We start from the raw sequence: 13149 nt of genomic DNA on the forward strand, positions 1-13149 counted from the left end.
CTGAGTAGAGGTCAGCAGCCCAAGGACAACCTTACTTCCTCCTTAGGCCACCTCAGAGTAGGACACGGGGCTGGGAGCAGTTCTGAGGCCCAGGGAGATGACGGGAAATCCAGTCTGTCTCTTCCATGAACGAGAGCTGCAGAGGAGTTGGTAAGAGCCAGGTCTCCTCTTTGAGAATTCTGGGGGTGAAACAGTAGGGGGCGTATCCCAAATGTTCTCTCCCCTCCCCCATAAATTACGTCTAGGACACGTTGACAAAGCTGGTTTTACATGTGCAGGAAAAAACCCCTCCAGTTTGGCACGTTGCTAGAGATTTCCACATCCGACTGCCATTGGCAAGGGGGGTGAAGCCTGGTCGCTTGCCCAGTGGCTTTTGGAGACGCAGCGGAGAGAGGAAGCCAACCAAGAGGCTATTCTCTCCTCCCCCCCCCCCCCCCCAAGTTCTCGCTGGTCCTGTTTTCACACAGCGCTGTTTGACGTGGTGGAGTCCAGCCAGCGCTGAATGATGGCGATGGAACAAGCAGCCAACCCTTGGCTTGGGGGGGTGGGGGGTGGGGCGGGGTCAGAGATGGGGCTGAAATGCCAACGGCAGAGCAAAAATCAGCCATAAGAGGCTTTAGTAGCAAAGGGTCCTGGCCAAGGACACCCATTTACAAGGGAGGAGCAGCCAGTGTTTGGAGCTGGCCACGCTCCATTGCCAGTCAGTGCACTGAGGGCAGAGAGCTCAGCTGAGAAGCTGTAATAGGATGGGCATAGGGGAGGCAAGAGCAGGCCCAATCTGGGAACGTGTTTAGGACCTGCTGCTCTACAGGCTGTTCCATGGTAAATCTTAGCGCATAAGCAAATACACTGACACGGGGCACCTCTACCTCCCCGAAGACAAGGAGCAAATTTTAGCCACTCGATGAGAAAGCCAGCAAAGCAACTTCGGCTGGTCCCTCAGTGGCAGCCAACAGCACAGTCCTACCCTGACAAGCGACTCAACAAGACCACCACCTGCTCACTCCAATCCAGCCTCCTGCGGGTGTCAGCGCACGTGACAGGCGCCTCAGGTAAACCACATGGAAGCGCTTTACTGATCCAGAGCATCAACTCCCTTCCCGCTGCCTCCGATCCCTGCCCAGCAAACACTGCTGAGGAGTCTGTTCCCGATGGAAACGTAGGGAACAATCGGACTGATGCACAGTCATCCACCAGCGCGGCCCAGCTGTAATGCTCAGCTTGATTTGGCCGGCAGCACCTTTAGAAATGGGGGGGTCAGAGGAAATGGAAGGAGTGCAGCTTGGCGGAGGATCCTCAGCTGAGCGTGCAGGTGGGAGAGGGAGATCTCTGTTCACGCAGACTCAGGAAAGCACTTGAGCACGTGCTGCGTTTTCATTGAAGCCCAGGGGCCTGAACAGGGATGGATTCAGACGTACCTGGGCCCTGGAGCGGCACTTCTCAGCACACTGGAGGGACCAAGCAGCCAGAGACAAGCCAGCAGGCGGAGGCTGCTGCATTTACAGTCACTATTGAGAGCAGGATGGCTTCTGCTGCATTGCCGAGTGAATAGGGTTGGAGCCTCCCCACACCGCCTTGTGTCCAGCCCAAGTTACCTGGGGGAGGGCATTTTGTCCTCTCCTGCTGAGCCTTCCCCCCACTCCACATCCAGCAGCTTTCCCTGGCAGCAGGGCCGGGCAGCAAGTGGGAAGGAGCCAGGTCTCACAGGGCTGTAGCTGGCTGCTCAGAGAGAACCTGGCTGGGGAGGTGACAGCAGTCTGCTCCCTGCCTGGGCTGTTCCCGGTGCCGGGGGGCTCTCTGGCTCACTGTGTCTCTGTCCCCAGCAGCCTGGCTCAGGCAGCACACAGCCTATTGCTTAGGGTCGCCAACTTTCTATTGGCATAAAACCCAACACCCTAGCCCCGCCCCTTCCCCATGGCCCCGCCCCCACTCACTACATTCCCCCTCCCTCCCTTTTGCTGGGGGTGAGGGTGTGGGAGGTGAGGTCTCTACATAGGGTGCAGGCTCTGGGATGAGGGGTTCAGGGTGTGGGCTGGGGGCAGGTAGATGGGGTGCAGGAGTGGGTGAGGGCTCTGCAGCGGGGCTGGGGGTACAGGAGGAGGCTACAGGCTGGGCTGTGGGATTCCGAATGTGGGAAGGGACTACAGGTGGAGGCAGGGAGTTGGCGTGTGGAAGGGTGCAGGCTCTGGGATGCAGGAGGGGGCTCAGGACAGGGTGGGGATGAGGGCTCTGGGCTGGGGTCAGGGATGAGGAGCTTGGGGTGCAGATGAGGGCTCTGGGCTGGGGTCAGGGATGAGGTGTTTGGGGTGCAGGTGGGGGCTCAGGACTGGGACAGAAGATTGGGGTTCAGGGTTACCTTGGGTGGCTCCTGGTCAGCAGGGCCAAGGCAGGCTGCCTGCCTGTCCTGGCTCCGTGCTGCGCCCCAGAAGCAGCCAGCAGGTCCAGCTCCTTGGGCGGGCGAGAGGGAGAGGAGGGCTCCATGGCATGCACTGCTCTTGCCCACAGGCATCACCCTCCCTACACACTCCCACTGGCCAGAAACTAGCCAAGGGAGTGCAGAGCCAATGCTCAGGGCAGAGCCAGCACATGGAGCCCTGTGGGCCCCCGGCCTAGGAGCTGGACCCACTGGCTGCTTCCGGGGTGCAGCATGTAGCCGGGACAGGTAGGGACTAGCCCGCCTGGGCTCTGCAGCACGGATGACCAGACAATTAATGGACCCATCAGTGGTGCTGACCAGAGCTACCAGGGTCCCTTTCTGAGGTACCGCCTCCCCAGCCAGGCACCCGCTGCAATAGAGGAGCAACCCAACAGCTGGCCTGAGAAGTGGCTGGTCCCACTCTTCCACTCACCGCCTGCCCAGATCTGGATGCAAGGGGCAGGGCCGAGTGTGCTGGCCATTTGGGGGGAGGGGTACATGACCCTGGCATAACCCTCCCATGCGTCACCTCCTGTGGGTGACCATGACCACACAAAAACGCAACTATAAAAAACGAGACCAAGAAAGATGCTTCATTTTTTCCAATTGATTTTTTTTCTTTTTTATGAAAAAAACGGTCACACGGAATTCTCCAACAAACATAATGCCAAAAAAATTATTTTTAAACAAAAAACAAAAACAGAAAACAAAAGACAAAAACCTGGCTCTCCTTTCCTCTCGATTGTCTGAAAAATCCTTGTGTTCCATAGAAGGCATCGGGCAGTAAGTGCTTTCTATTTAACATTAGCATAAAATCTCTCTCTCTCTTTCGCGCGCGCTCTCTTTAAAATTTGCTCACACAATTTGCTTCTATAAGTACAGTACACTTTGTGTGTGGCTGTCTGTGTGTGCCTGTTCCCAGATCATTTACATTCACAATCCAACTGGAAATAAAAAATAATATTCTAAACGTCAGACTGTGTTCTTCTTTATAATTTCATAATTTTTTCACAGTTTTAAAAAGTTTATATTTTTATATATATATATTTATATTTATAATTAAAAAGTTGAATCCATTTAAAGACTTATAATACAGACGGGCTTAAAGAGTCTTTTGGTACATTAAAACTGTACAGCGTAGAAACATTAATATCCACCAAGTCTTGGCGAGCCACTGGCTGGAGCAGAGGTGGCCGGAATTCAGCACCATTGTGGTTCTTTTAAAGTATGAGGGATCATCTTTTAGGGGGTGCCCCTCTGCCCTTCCCATAGAGGCTGCAAGTTTCTAGTACTCAGATAGTACCATGGCAGATAGCTAAAAATCTGTCCTTGTAAGTCTCTCCCCTGGAGCTCTGGGTTGGTCGCTCTGCTCCGATCCAAGCTGGATCTCTCGGTGTCCTAGAAATATGTAGTGCGAATCGGTTCGTTGCAAGGATCAGTGCATCTTTTGAGATTGCAGTTAAGTGCAAGGACATTGCGCTGTTGTGTTGTTAGGCTCCACTCCCCTGGCTCCCTGCAAGCTGCCCGAGAGCCAGGCTGTGTACTGGCGCTCCGGATCGCAAACCTGACTCCCTGGTGCAGCTGCTTGAAGGCAAATGGCCAAAGCGGAAGGCTCTGGCCTGTGACAGATGAACGAGATAGGTAGGTCGGCTTTTTGGAGGAGGGAGACTGACTGCTCTCAAGGGGCCACGGAGATCCACTAAGCTGAATGCCTGCTCCTGACGACAGCTAGGTTCTGGCTCCCTACTGTGGAAATGCACCATGCATCACCTGCATCGACACTGCCGGGAGTAGTTCGCTTTCATCCCTTTGAGCGTGCACTTCTGCTTGAACATCAGGATCCTCTCTGCCCGGGAGCATGCAGCCCCGCAGCACTGTGTGAAATCCAAGGTGCTGTGTGTCTGTGATGGACTATGGCCTCCTTCAAGCCACCAGAAGTGGCTTCCTCGTTCGTGAGCAGGTTGTAGCAACTTCCCCAGGTGTTTCACCTCCTGAAGGGAGATTTTTGTTCGTTACATTCCACCCTGTACCCTCCCTTTTGGATGAGAGCCCTCCCCTTCCTCCCTATCCCCCCATCACAGACATTCTCTTGAGTTCTTGGATGAATCTACGGAGTGAATCCATTTGTTCAGTGAGAGATAAGGGCAGACGAATGCAGCTTCTGAGATTCTCTTCTCTCCTCCTCCGCTCCTCTCCAGAAAGGACATCGGTCAACAGCTACGTCCAAAGGACTCCATTCCTGCTTGGCTGTCCAGTCGCGTTAGCTCTCTATTAGGTCCCAGGCAGCAGACTTAAGAGGAAGGGAAGTGGACGAAAGGTGCCCCCCCTGTTTGAGCAGAGGTGCTTAGAGATAAGGCTCCTTTCTCTTCCACTTCAAACTTCCCAGGAAGTCACGTGCAGTTGGCGAGGAAGGAGCCAAGTAGGTGCAGATACCCTGAGGGCTCGTAGATGTTCTTCTGTCACCATCTGAATTTTTTAGGGGGTCAAGCACAACAAAAGCAGCCGCCTCTGCTGCCAGGGTTTCTGGTTTGATGTTATCCACTGTGCAGGGATCTGAGAATCATCGACTGTCCAGGAGCAGAAGGGAGAAGCTGGTTCATTTTGCCTTCATTAAAACCATCTGATTCTTGATCCCATCTTGAAAAGGATGGGATCCACTCGCCAATGCCATCCCAAAGGCATCTTCTGAAAGTCCTGTGCTTGATTCCTCCCTACCCTTTGTCTCTTCTCTTTTCAAAGACTGTCCTTAGTGCGACACAGAAGTCACGAGCAGGAATAAATCATGTCTGATGAGGTGCATCCTCAGATTGGCCGTGCTCCTCTTCCAAAGCGAAATCAGGACTCTCCAGGTGCATGGCACATGTCCCTGAATTCCTGCTTCCTACACAGTCAGCAGATGACTGGGACGCCATCTGTATTGAAAATCATGCCTGTAGTGGGCTCATACGTCCCTGCTAGGTAGTAAAGATCCTCGCTGTCCTGGTATTTCTTGGTCTTTAGCATCTGCTCGTACTGGTCGAGACCAACCACCAAACACTTGTGAGAAATGGTCTGGACATCGTTTTCATCCACGTGAGAGGACTGGTACAGTGCTCTCTGCATTAAAGGAGAGGGGAAGAGGAGGGGAGAGAGAAAGAGCGTCATTAGCGATCACTTTACAGCACTTAGAATACACTCCTTCCCCACAGATTAGGTTTTTTTGCCATGGAAGGACGGGAGAGCTACACAGAGGGTGTGAATATGATGGGATGCACGAGGTGACCCCTCAGATTTTATTTGCTACATCCCCACAGGCAGACAGAGCACGGAATGGAACGTGGCGAAAAGTTTCACAGCATATTTCCCCCAGTTTCAACCCAATCTGGTGACTTGGTCTTTGCACGTTTCTCAGCTTCTCTGTGAGCCTCAGAATCAACCAGGTGTCATTTTGCCAGAATTTAAATGAAGCTGACCACCGATGGGTCTGAACGACAACCCTGCTGCCGACCACCACTGAAATCTGGGGATGTTTACAAATGGACCGTTGCAGGCTCTTCCCCCTCTGTAAAATGCTCTGCCAAACCTGTGGCCTTTGAGGCTGAGGTTCATCTTGGCACTGAATCACCAGATCCAATCCGATGGCCTTTCCCTTGTTAACACTTTTTGCTCCACTTATAAACATCGGAGCAGTCAACAGCACGTCATAAAACCTTCTCCAAGGCCTGGCCTTCTGCATCCCTGTCTTACCTCCATGAAGTCCTTCCGCTGGTTGGAGGCCTGCAGAGCAGCAGATAAGCTCCGCCCAGATTTCTGATCCCAACGCTATGCCAAGAAGGAAAAATGGAGAGGGAGACAAATTAAAGCAGGCAATTTTCAAAGGCTTCTCCTTTGCTAGATAAAGATGTGCATCCCCTCAGCTTACAACTTGGGCTTGAGTCATCATCAGCATAAACAGAGCCAATCTTTAGAGCAGTGGTTCTCAAACTTTTGGGCATCATGCCCCCTTTTTGATTTTTGAAAAACCCTCACGCCTGCCCCCCCAAAACAGCAGCAAAACTTGTTGAGGGAAAGGAAAAAAAAAAAAAAAGGGAACTAAATAGGATAGCAAAACTTGATCGGGGAGGAGGCTGAGCCACCTCGCACCTCCCCCTGGAATTTCTTCATGGCATACCCCCCCAGTTTGGGAACCATTCTTTAGAGCAGCCAAGCAGTAGGAACTCCCAGCAATGTCAATGAGAGCTGTGGGCGCACAGCACTCCTGAACATCAGACCCGCAGCTTCCTCCCCCCTTCGCATAGCAGACGGCAGGAATCAACCGCTTTGCTCTGCGCACCGGGGAGACAAACAGACGTTTGATGGGCTCCTGCAAAAGGCTGCTGCTTGTGTTTCCCAGTGGTAATTTAGAAGTGTAAAAACCACCTCTCCCTCCTCAAGGGACTTTAGAAACCCCCCAGGCATGCCCGTGCACCGACAGCCCGGATCGCACACAATCGACATGCCTGCCCGTTACTGATCAAATGGAACCAAATCTATATTTTGCACTTCATAAAGACCAGTGGAAGCCACCTCACTCCTGTGCAGTGATGAGGCATGAGGAGAGCTTTGCAGCACCACCATTCCCAGGGTGGGCAGCATTCGGTCGACGTACCTTGCCTTCGTTGAGCTTTTTGCCGGGGTTGGTTTCCTCTGGGTGGTAAAACCACTTGACCCTGACTACCATGTTGTTCCCCCAGGACTCCCACATGCTCTGGATCCGGCCAATGTAAGGCAGGTTGGGCCGGCCAGCTGATAAGAAGACAGCGCAGTCTCCAATCCGGATGATCTCCTTGCCCCGGACAATGGCCTTGTAGAACAGCTTCCTGGCCTTCCCTTTCATGCCTCGTCTCTGTGGGAATGAGGAGCGCAAAGCTGAGCAAACAGAGTATCAGGTGCAAGCCAGTCTCACACGTCCCCCTCGCCCGCTCCGGCACAGCTTGCTCTCCCCTGCCTGCATCCCTCTATGGATAATCAGAGCACCAACGGTCAGCCAAATGGAATGGCAAACCAACCTGAGGACACCGCTCTGGTGAGAGGCTCCAGATGAGGCATGTGACCTTGGACGAGACACTGAGTCCGACCTCCCCCTTTTAAGCAGCCCCTACTGGCTAACAGAACAGAAATGGTGGCAGGTATTTATCCCTTGCTTGCCAGAGTGCAAGTGACACAGCAACTAATAAAACAGTTAAAGGGTGATCTGAGGACCCCTAATGGAGAAGGGAGTGGGAAGTACATAAAGACCGTATTTCAGTGGGGTACCTGCTCCTCCAGAAACAACTGGAGCATTGTGTCCAGTTCTGGGCACCACATTTCAGGAAAGGTGTGGAGAAATTGGAGAAGGTCCAGAAAAAAGCAACAAAAATGACTGAAGGCCTAGAAAACATGAGTTACGAGGGAAGGCTGAAAGAATTGGCCTTGTTTAGTTTAGAAAAGAGAAGACTGAGGGAACATGGTAACAGCTTTCCAATGCCTAAAAGGGTGTCACAAGGAGGAGGAAGAAAAATGGTTCTCCTTAACTTCTGAGGATAGGACAAGAAGCAACGGGCTTAAATTTCAGCAAAGGAGGTTTAGGTTGGATATTAGGAAAAACTTCTTAACTGTCAGGGTGGTTAAACACTGGAATAAATTGCCTAGGCAGGTTGTGAAATCCCCATCTCTGGAGATATTTAAAAGTAGGTTAAACACCTTTTAGGGATGATCTAGAATGGACGGTGCTTGGTGAATGCAGGGGACTGGACTTGATGACCTTTTGAGGTCCCTTCCAGGTCTGGGATTCTATGATTCTGTGATTCCAAGTAACAAAACCGAACCTGAAGATCTCAACCCACCAAAAGATAGCTGCTCTCTTTATAGTTTCAGGACACCTAGGTGCCGATGCTCATAGACGGGGGGCTAGGCAGTCCCAACAGAAGCACTGCAGCTGTCGCTGGAGGGTCTTTCCGGAGGGTCTCTTGTAAATCTGCCTAAAACTTCTTTGAGCTTCTTCCTTCCTGCTTGGAATAACCCTGGTTACAGACCAGGTGGGGAACACACCAAACCTCGCCACTGGGGACACCTTTGCCAGCAGGAAGAAGGTGGGGATGAAACAGCTGGTTGGGCAGGAAAGGAGGCAGAGTGGAAAGGTGGCGGGGATTATGAAAATAGAGAGAGCAAGCACCAAAAGAACGAGCCGGAGGGCTGTGCTCACCTGGGTGGGTTTGCCAAACCACTTCCAAAGCTGCCGTGCAGGGAGGAAAGCGGCGATCTTGGGTCTGTTTTCCACCGAGGGCAGCCTCTGCCGTTTGGCAAGCTCCTTGGTGGTGGGAAGATGGATTCCCTCCCGCTTTTTGGGCCTGCTCTTGTTGCTGGCCTGCTGTGGCTGCTTCTGCTGTTGCTGCTGCGGTGGCTGCTGCTGCGGTGGCTGCTGCTGCTGCTGCTTCTGGCCTTGAGGGTGTGAAGACACGCGGGACTTTCCCGCCTGCTTGGTCTGCTTCGGAGCGAGAGCCTGCTGGACTGAGGAGCTCGGCTGGGCTTCAGCGGTCTCCTCGTCTGAGCTACAAGAGGAGTCTTCGTCTGTGGTGGAAGAGGAGGAGGAACTGGAGCTCGATGACGAGGAGGTGGACGATGCTGATGACGAGGATGAGGAAGAGGATGAAGAGGAGCTGCTACTGCTGGAAGAGGAGGAGGAAGAGGAGGAATTAGAGGAAGACACGGGGGTGGACGCTCTGGAACTGGTTGAGCTGCTGTCCTGGGCTTCGCCTCCGTTCTTCTCAGCTTCCTCCTCGCCCTCAGACTCCGAGCTGCTGCCGCTGCTGTTACTTTCAGACTCCTCCGCTGCCGCAGCGGCGGTGGTTTTGACTTCCGGATCCTTGCCTCCGAAATTAGAAGCTGGAGCGTCCCCTTCCGCGGCTTTAGCTCTTGAAGATTTCTGCTTGGCTTCGCTGCCCAACGCGGTGGAGTAGCCCAGCCCCACGACACTCTTGCCGTCCCTCCTGCTGGTCAGGTTTGAATCCTCCAGCATCCTCATGGCCTCCTTTGTTTTCTTGGTCTTTGGAGACATCACCCCTTCGTGGTCCAGCTTGATGAGGATTTCATTGTCCAGTTGCTTTCTCTGGGCCTTGGCTGTGGAAGCAAACTCCGGCGACTCCTCGGCAGGCCTTCCCTTCTTGGCTTTGGTTTTCCCAGAGGGGTTGTCACTGGCACTGAAGGGTCCCAGTGTCCCCGGGAGCTCACTATAGGGCTCTGGTCCAAGAACATTGCTGAACACTGGGGGCTGAAAAGAAGGCTGAGGTGGGCTATGGAGTTTCGCAGAGATCTTCATTTTGCCGGCTTTATTCCGCTTTTCCTCCGTGGGGGTGGGAGAACCCCCCGCAGGATTCTGCTGGCTTTTCCTTGACCCCTTCACGCTTTGCTTGCTGAGGCAGACTGTCGTCTCTGGAACAGAAGGGTTGCTCGCTGTGGGATCTGCCTGGTTCGTCTCTTCCGGCAGGACTGCTTCTTCTGGAAAGGAAGAGAAAGTAGTTAGACTGAGCGATGCAAATATTACCCCCCGGACACGTTCAGTAAGCCGGGATGGGCTCCCTCAAGTCACACCAGCGGCTGAATATTCCTGGCACGTAACGCGGAAGTTGAGGCAGTGGGGAGGGGGCTTGCTTTTTTACCCCACTGTTCACTCCCGCAAGTGGCCATCTTAGCAGGGCCCTTTCTGTGGACTTAATAAATCCTACAAGCCTGCAGATCTGAAGCGGACACCAGTGAACTGCTGATCACTATCGAGAGGGCGCACGAGGGGTTGCCTCTAGCGCAAACCGGGCTGAGAACACACGGTCTCACTGATCTACGCTGCACTTACTGCTGCTGACACCTCGCCTTAAGCTGAGATACCAGCTCATTCTGTGGCATATTAAGCTACTACGGGTGGCGTGGGCCATGGCGCGAGCCGACCTCATGACACTTCTTGTGGCCTACGAGCAGCACTGAGAGGGCAGCCTTAGCCGCTGGAGGGCACAGCAGACGCCAGCTCAGCCCCTTGTTGCGGACACACTGGGAGACTCACCGGCTGCATCCGCAGGGAGGAGCAGCTGCAATGTTGCAGCCCCTTTCCCTCCTTTACAAGCGTAGCCCTGGCAGGTGCTCCAGCTCCCCACGGGTGCAGCGCGCTCCCTGCTGCTAGGAACACGCGCACCCTCGCAGCACGAGATGGAGGCGCATCCCCACAGATGCTCCACTGAGAAAACGGAGTCTCCAAACCTGGCTTGCAGCACTGAATTCAATAGCCCTGCTGGTAAATAACTAGCTCTTTAACAAACTCCTGTGAGAGGGTGAGAAACCCAGCAGCCGCTCGACACTTTGGGTCACAGTGCTGGATGGAAGCAGCCTTCTAGGCAATGTTGCCTCTAATATGTTCCATCCACGAGCAGAATAAATTTTGTTTCATGCACCACAGCATGTGCAGATGTGCACCACCAACAGAAACACATGCTGCCAGCTGTGGGCGCTCTGCTAATCATCTGGGCGGCACCTGAATCTCTCCTGGATGGCTGTCCAAGTGATCAGCTTACAGGGAACACTGCTTCTAGGGAAGGATGAAGATTAGGAAGTTGAGCAGAAAAGACCAGGTTCAGACCTGGACTAGTGGAGGTGGGTGTGTTTGGAGAACTACTGGATTAACAGCTGGTGCAAGGACACACTGGACTGTGTAATAAAATAGGGCGAATCAACATACCAGCTTTCAGCTTGATGCTTGGCTTTCTCCCACGGCCTTTGCCCTTGGCCACTGGCTCCTCTGACCCTAGTGTGCTGCTCTCTTTTCCATCCCCAGCATCCTTGCTGGACTTTCGGCTGCGGCGCTTTGTACTGGGCACCAAGAGGGCCGGGGAGGGCTCGGCACCTGTAACGTCCAGTCACGCAGATGGTTAGCAGCAAGCCTGCCTGCTACGAAAGCCAAACTAAAACCACCCCATAGCCAAAACTGGAGGTCTGGATTCTCAGCAGAAGCCATTAAAGGAGCATGTTGCTGTCCCCAGATTTTTCCTGGGACCACACTATGCCTATGAGGGATGCACATTAAGTGCTACTGGGAAACTGCTACCTTACTAACACTGGGCAGACAGGGATTCACCCCATCACCCCCAAATCAGTTCTCCTCCCAACTCCCCAGCCTTAGAAAGCTCAGTCCTGATCCACATGCAGATATCTTAGGACACAATCCTGGAACAGCTGTGAACGATCCTTGGAATCTTACAGGATAGTTCCTTAGCCTAGGAGCAGCCTTAAAAGGAAACTGCTAGCGTCTCATGGGCAAAAAGACCAGGATTCTGAGGGATACATCCCAGAAGAACCCAATTCAGGAGTCCAGACTTACACTGGATCTTGTAGTCCGGTGGTAGGAGCCGGATATGAGACAGGGGAATCCGGCCAGTGTCTCCATCATCAAATTCCACTGTTATCAGATCCCCATCCTCCTCCAGATCCAGGGCCCCTGTGGTTTGGGGGGAAAGAGATGAAGGAGAGAGGATTTGGCACACACGTAGCAGGAGCTGCAGAATGGAGAGTTCTGACACTTGAAAGTTATGATGGTGAGAGGCAGGGCCAGTTCAGAACCTGCTACTAAACCAGACCCACGTGGGGCAAACAGCCTGTGGTCCAATCACATGCCCCACCTTCAAGCACAAAACTTCCCTTTCAACAGTCCTCCCAAGTGCTTACCCACAGGATGACTACATGATTCTACCCCCCAATTCTCTTCTCGTACAGATTCACTCTTCCTGTGCACGGATGCCCCTTGGTTCCTGCCTGTCCAATGCATTCTGCTAGCATCGGCTGCCTCTTATTCATCTTCCCACCCCGGGACAGAATCGCTATTTCATCCATCTCTCCTTGGATCAATCTCCCCAGTCTGTTAACCGTGTGCAGCCCCCTTTTTTAACTCGGCGTCTTGCCCTCCTAGGGCCATCGTGTCACTGATACTAGCATCCCAACTGGCAGCTTCTTCGCCGACGGCCACTTTCCAAGCCAATCGACATGAAACCACGTGACGAGGGCGTTGTACGGAAGGAGAAAGCGCTTTGCAGTCAGTCGGGAGCCGCTCACAGCTCTTCTCGCTGCGCTCTTTACAGGCACTCTTTACAGCTAAGATCCCCAAAGAGGCCGAATGGAGTCAGGCATATTCAGGGTACAATTTTCAAAGTACCCGTCTGACGTAGAAACCTAAACCTCTGGGAAGTCACTTGGAGTTAGACTCCTACCTCCCTTACAGGCTTTTGAAATCCCCCCCTTCCATCGTCTGTTGAATTCTATGGTATTTAAGCACCTTAAACCTCTGCCGAAAACTCAGCAGGCACTACTCCAAGGAAGGAATCTGGCACCACAGGGCTACCCTGCCAGGTTGTGGGGCTGCACTGTACTATCCCACTGAGCCGTCAAGTTGTGTGCTAAGACGCTCCTGGCTTGTGCGCGTCCGAGGGACGTTCTCACCTCGGACCACAGTCCCCGGGTAGAGGCAGCGGTACTGCTGGCTCCAGTAGGCAGCAATCCTTGTTCCTTCAGGCAGGAACCTCACGGAGGGCGGCTTCACATCAATAATCTGTTTGGGGTGGGACAGCAACTTACTAACCCATCCAAAGCCTTCCTGATCTCCTGTCCCCCTCCCCCTGCCCACTAGTGTTTCAGGAGACTGGCTGCCAATGGGCATTGTTGAGCTCTCCTCAGGCAGGACTTCAGACTGAGCCAGGCCCGGC

General features: G+C 53.3%; 1 protein-coding gene across 10 annotated transcripts in view; it reads right to left on the reverse strand.

The window, feature by feature from the left end:
• Nucleotides 1-3008: 3008 nt before the first annotated feature.
• Nucleotides 3009-13149, reverse strand: part of TNRC18 (trinucleotide repeat containing 18) — a 176805-nt gene continuing 166664 nt past the window's right edge. For all 10 annotated transcript variants that reach the window (XM_075899657.1, XM_075899662.1, XM_075899665.1 and 7 more), the window contains 7 exons: nucleotides 12887-12995; nucleotides 11775-11891; nucleotides 11136-11300; nucleotides 8619-9910; nucleotides 7044-7280; nucleotides 6143-6217; nucleotides 3009-5512 (listed from right to left, as the gene is read on the reverse strand). In XM_075899657.1, coding sequence (XP_075755772.1) covers nucleotides 5306-5512; nucleotides 6143-6217; nucleotides 7044-7280; nucleotides 8619-9910; nucleotides 11136-11300; nucleotides 11775-11891; nucleotides 12887-12995 — 2202 coding nt within the window. In that variant the 3' untranslated portion in view covers nucleotides 3009-5305. The remainder of the gene's footprint in view (nucleotides 5513-6142; nucleotides 6218-7043; nucleotides 7281-8618; nucleotides 9911-11135; nucleotides 11301-11774; nucleotides 11892-12886; nucleotides 12996-13149) is intronic.

The sequence above is a fragment of the Pelodiscus sinensis genome, chromosome 16, assembly GCF_049634645.1.
Source record: "Pelodiscus sinensis isolate JC-2024 chromosome 16, ASM4963464v1, whole genome shotgun sequence".
In the NCBI taxonomy this organism is placed as follows: domain Eukaryota; kingdom Metazoa; phylum Chordata; order Testudines; family Trionychidae; genus Pelodiscus; species Pelodiscus sinensis.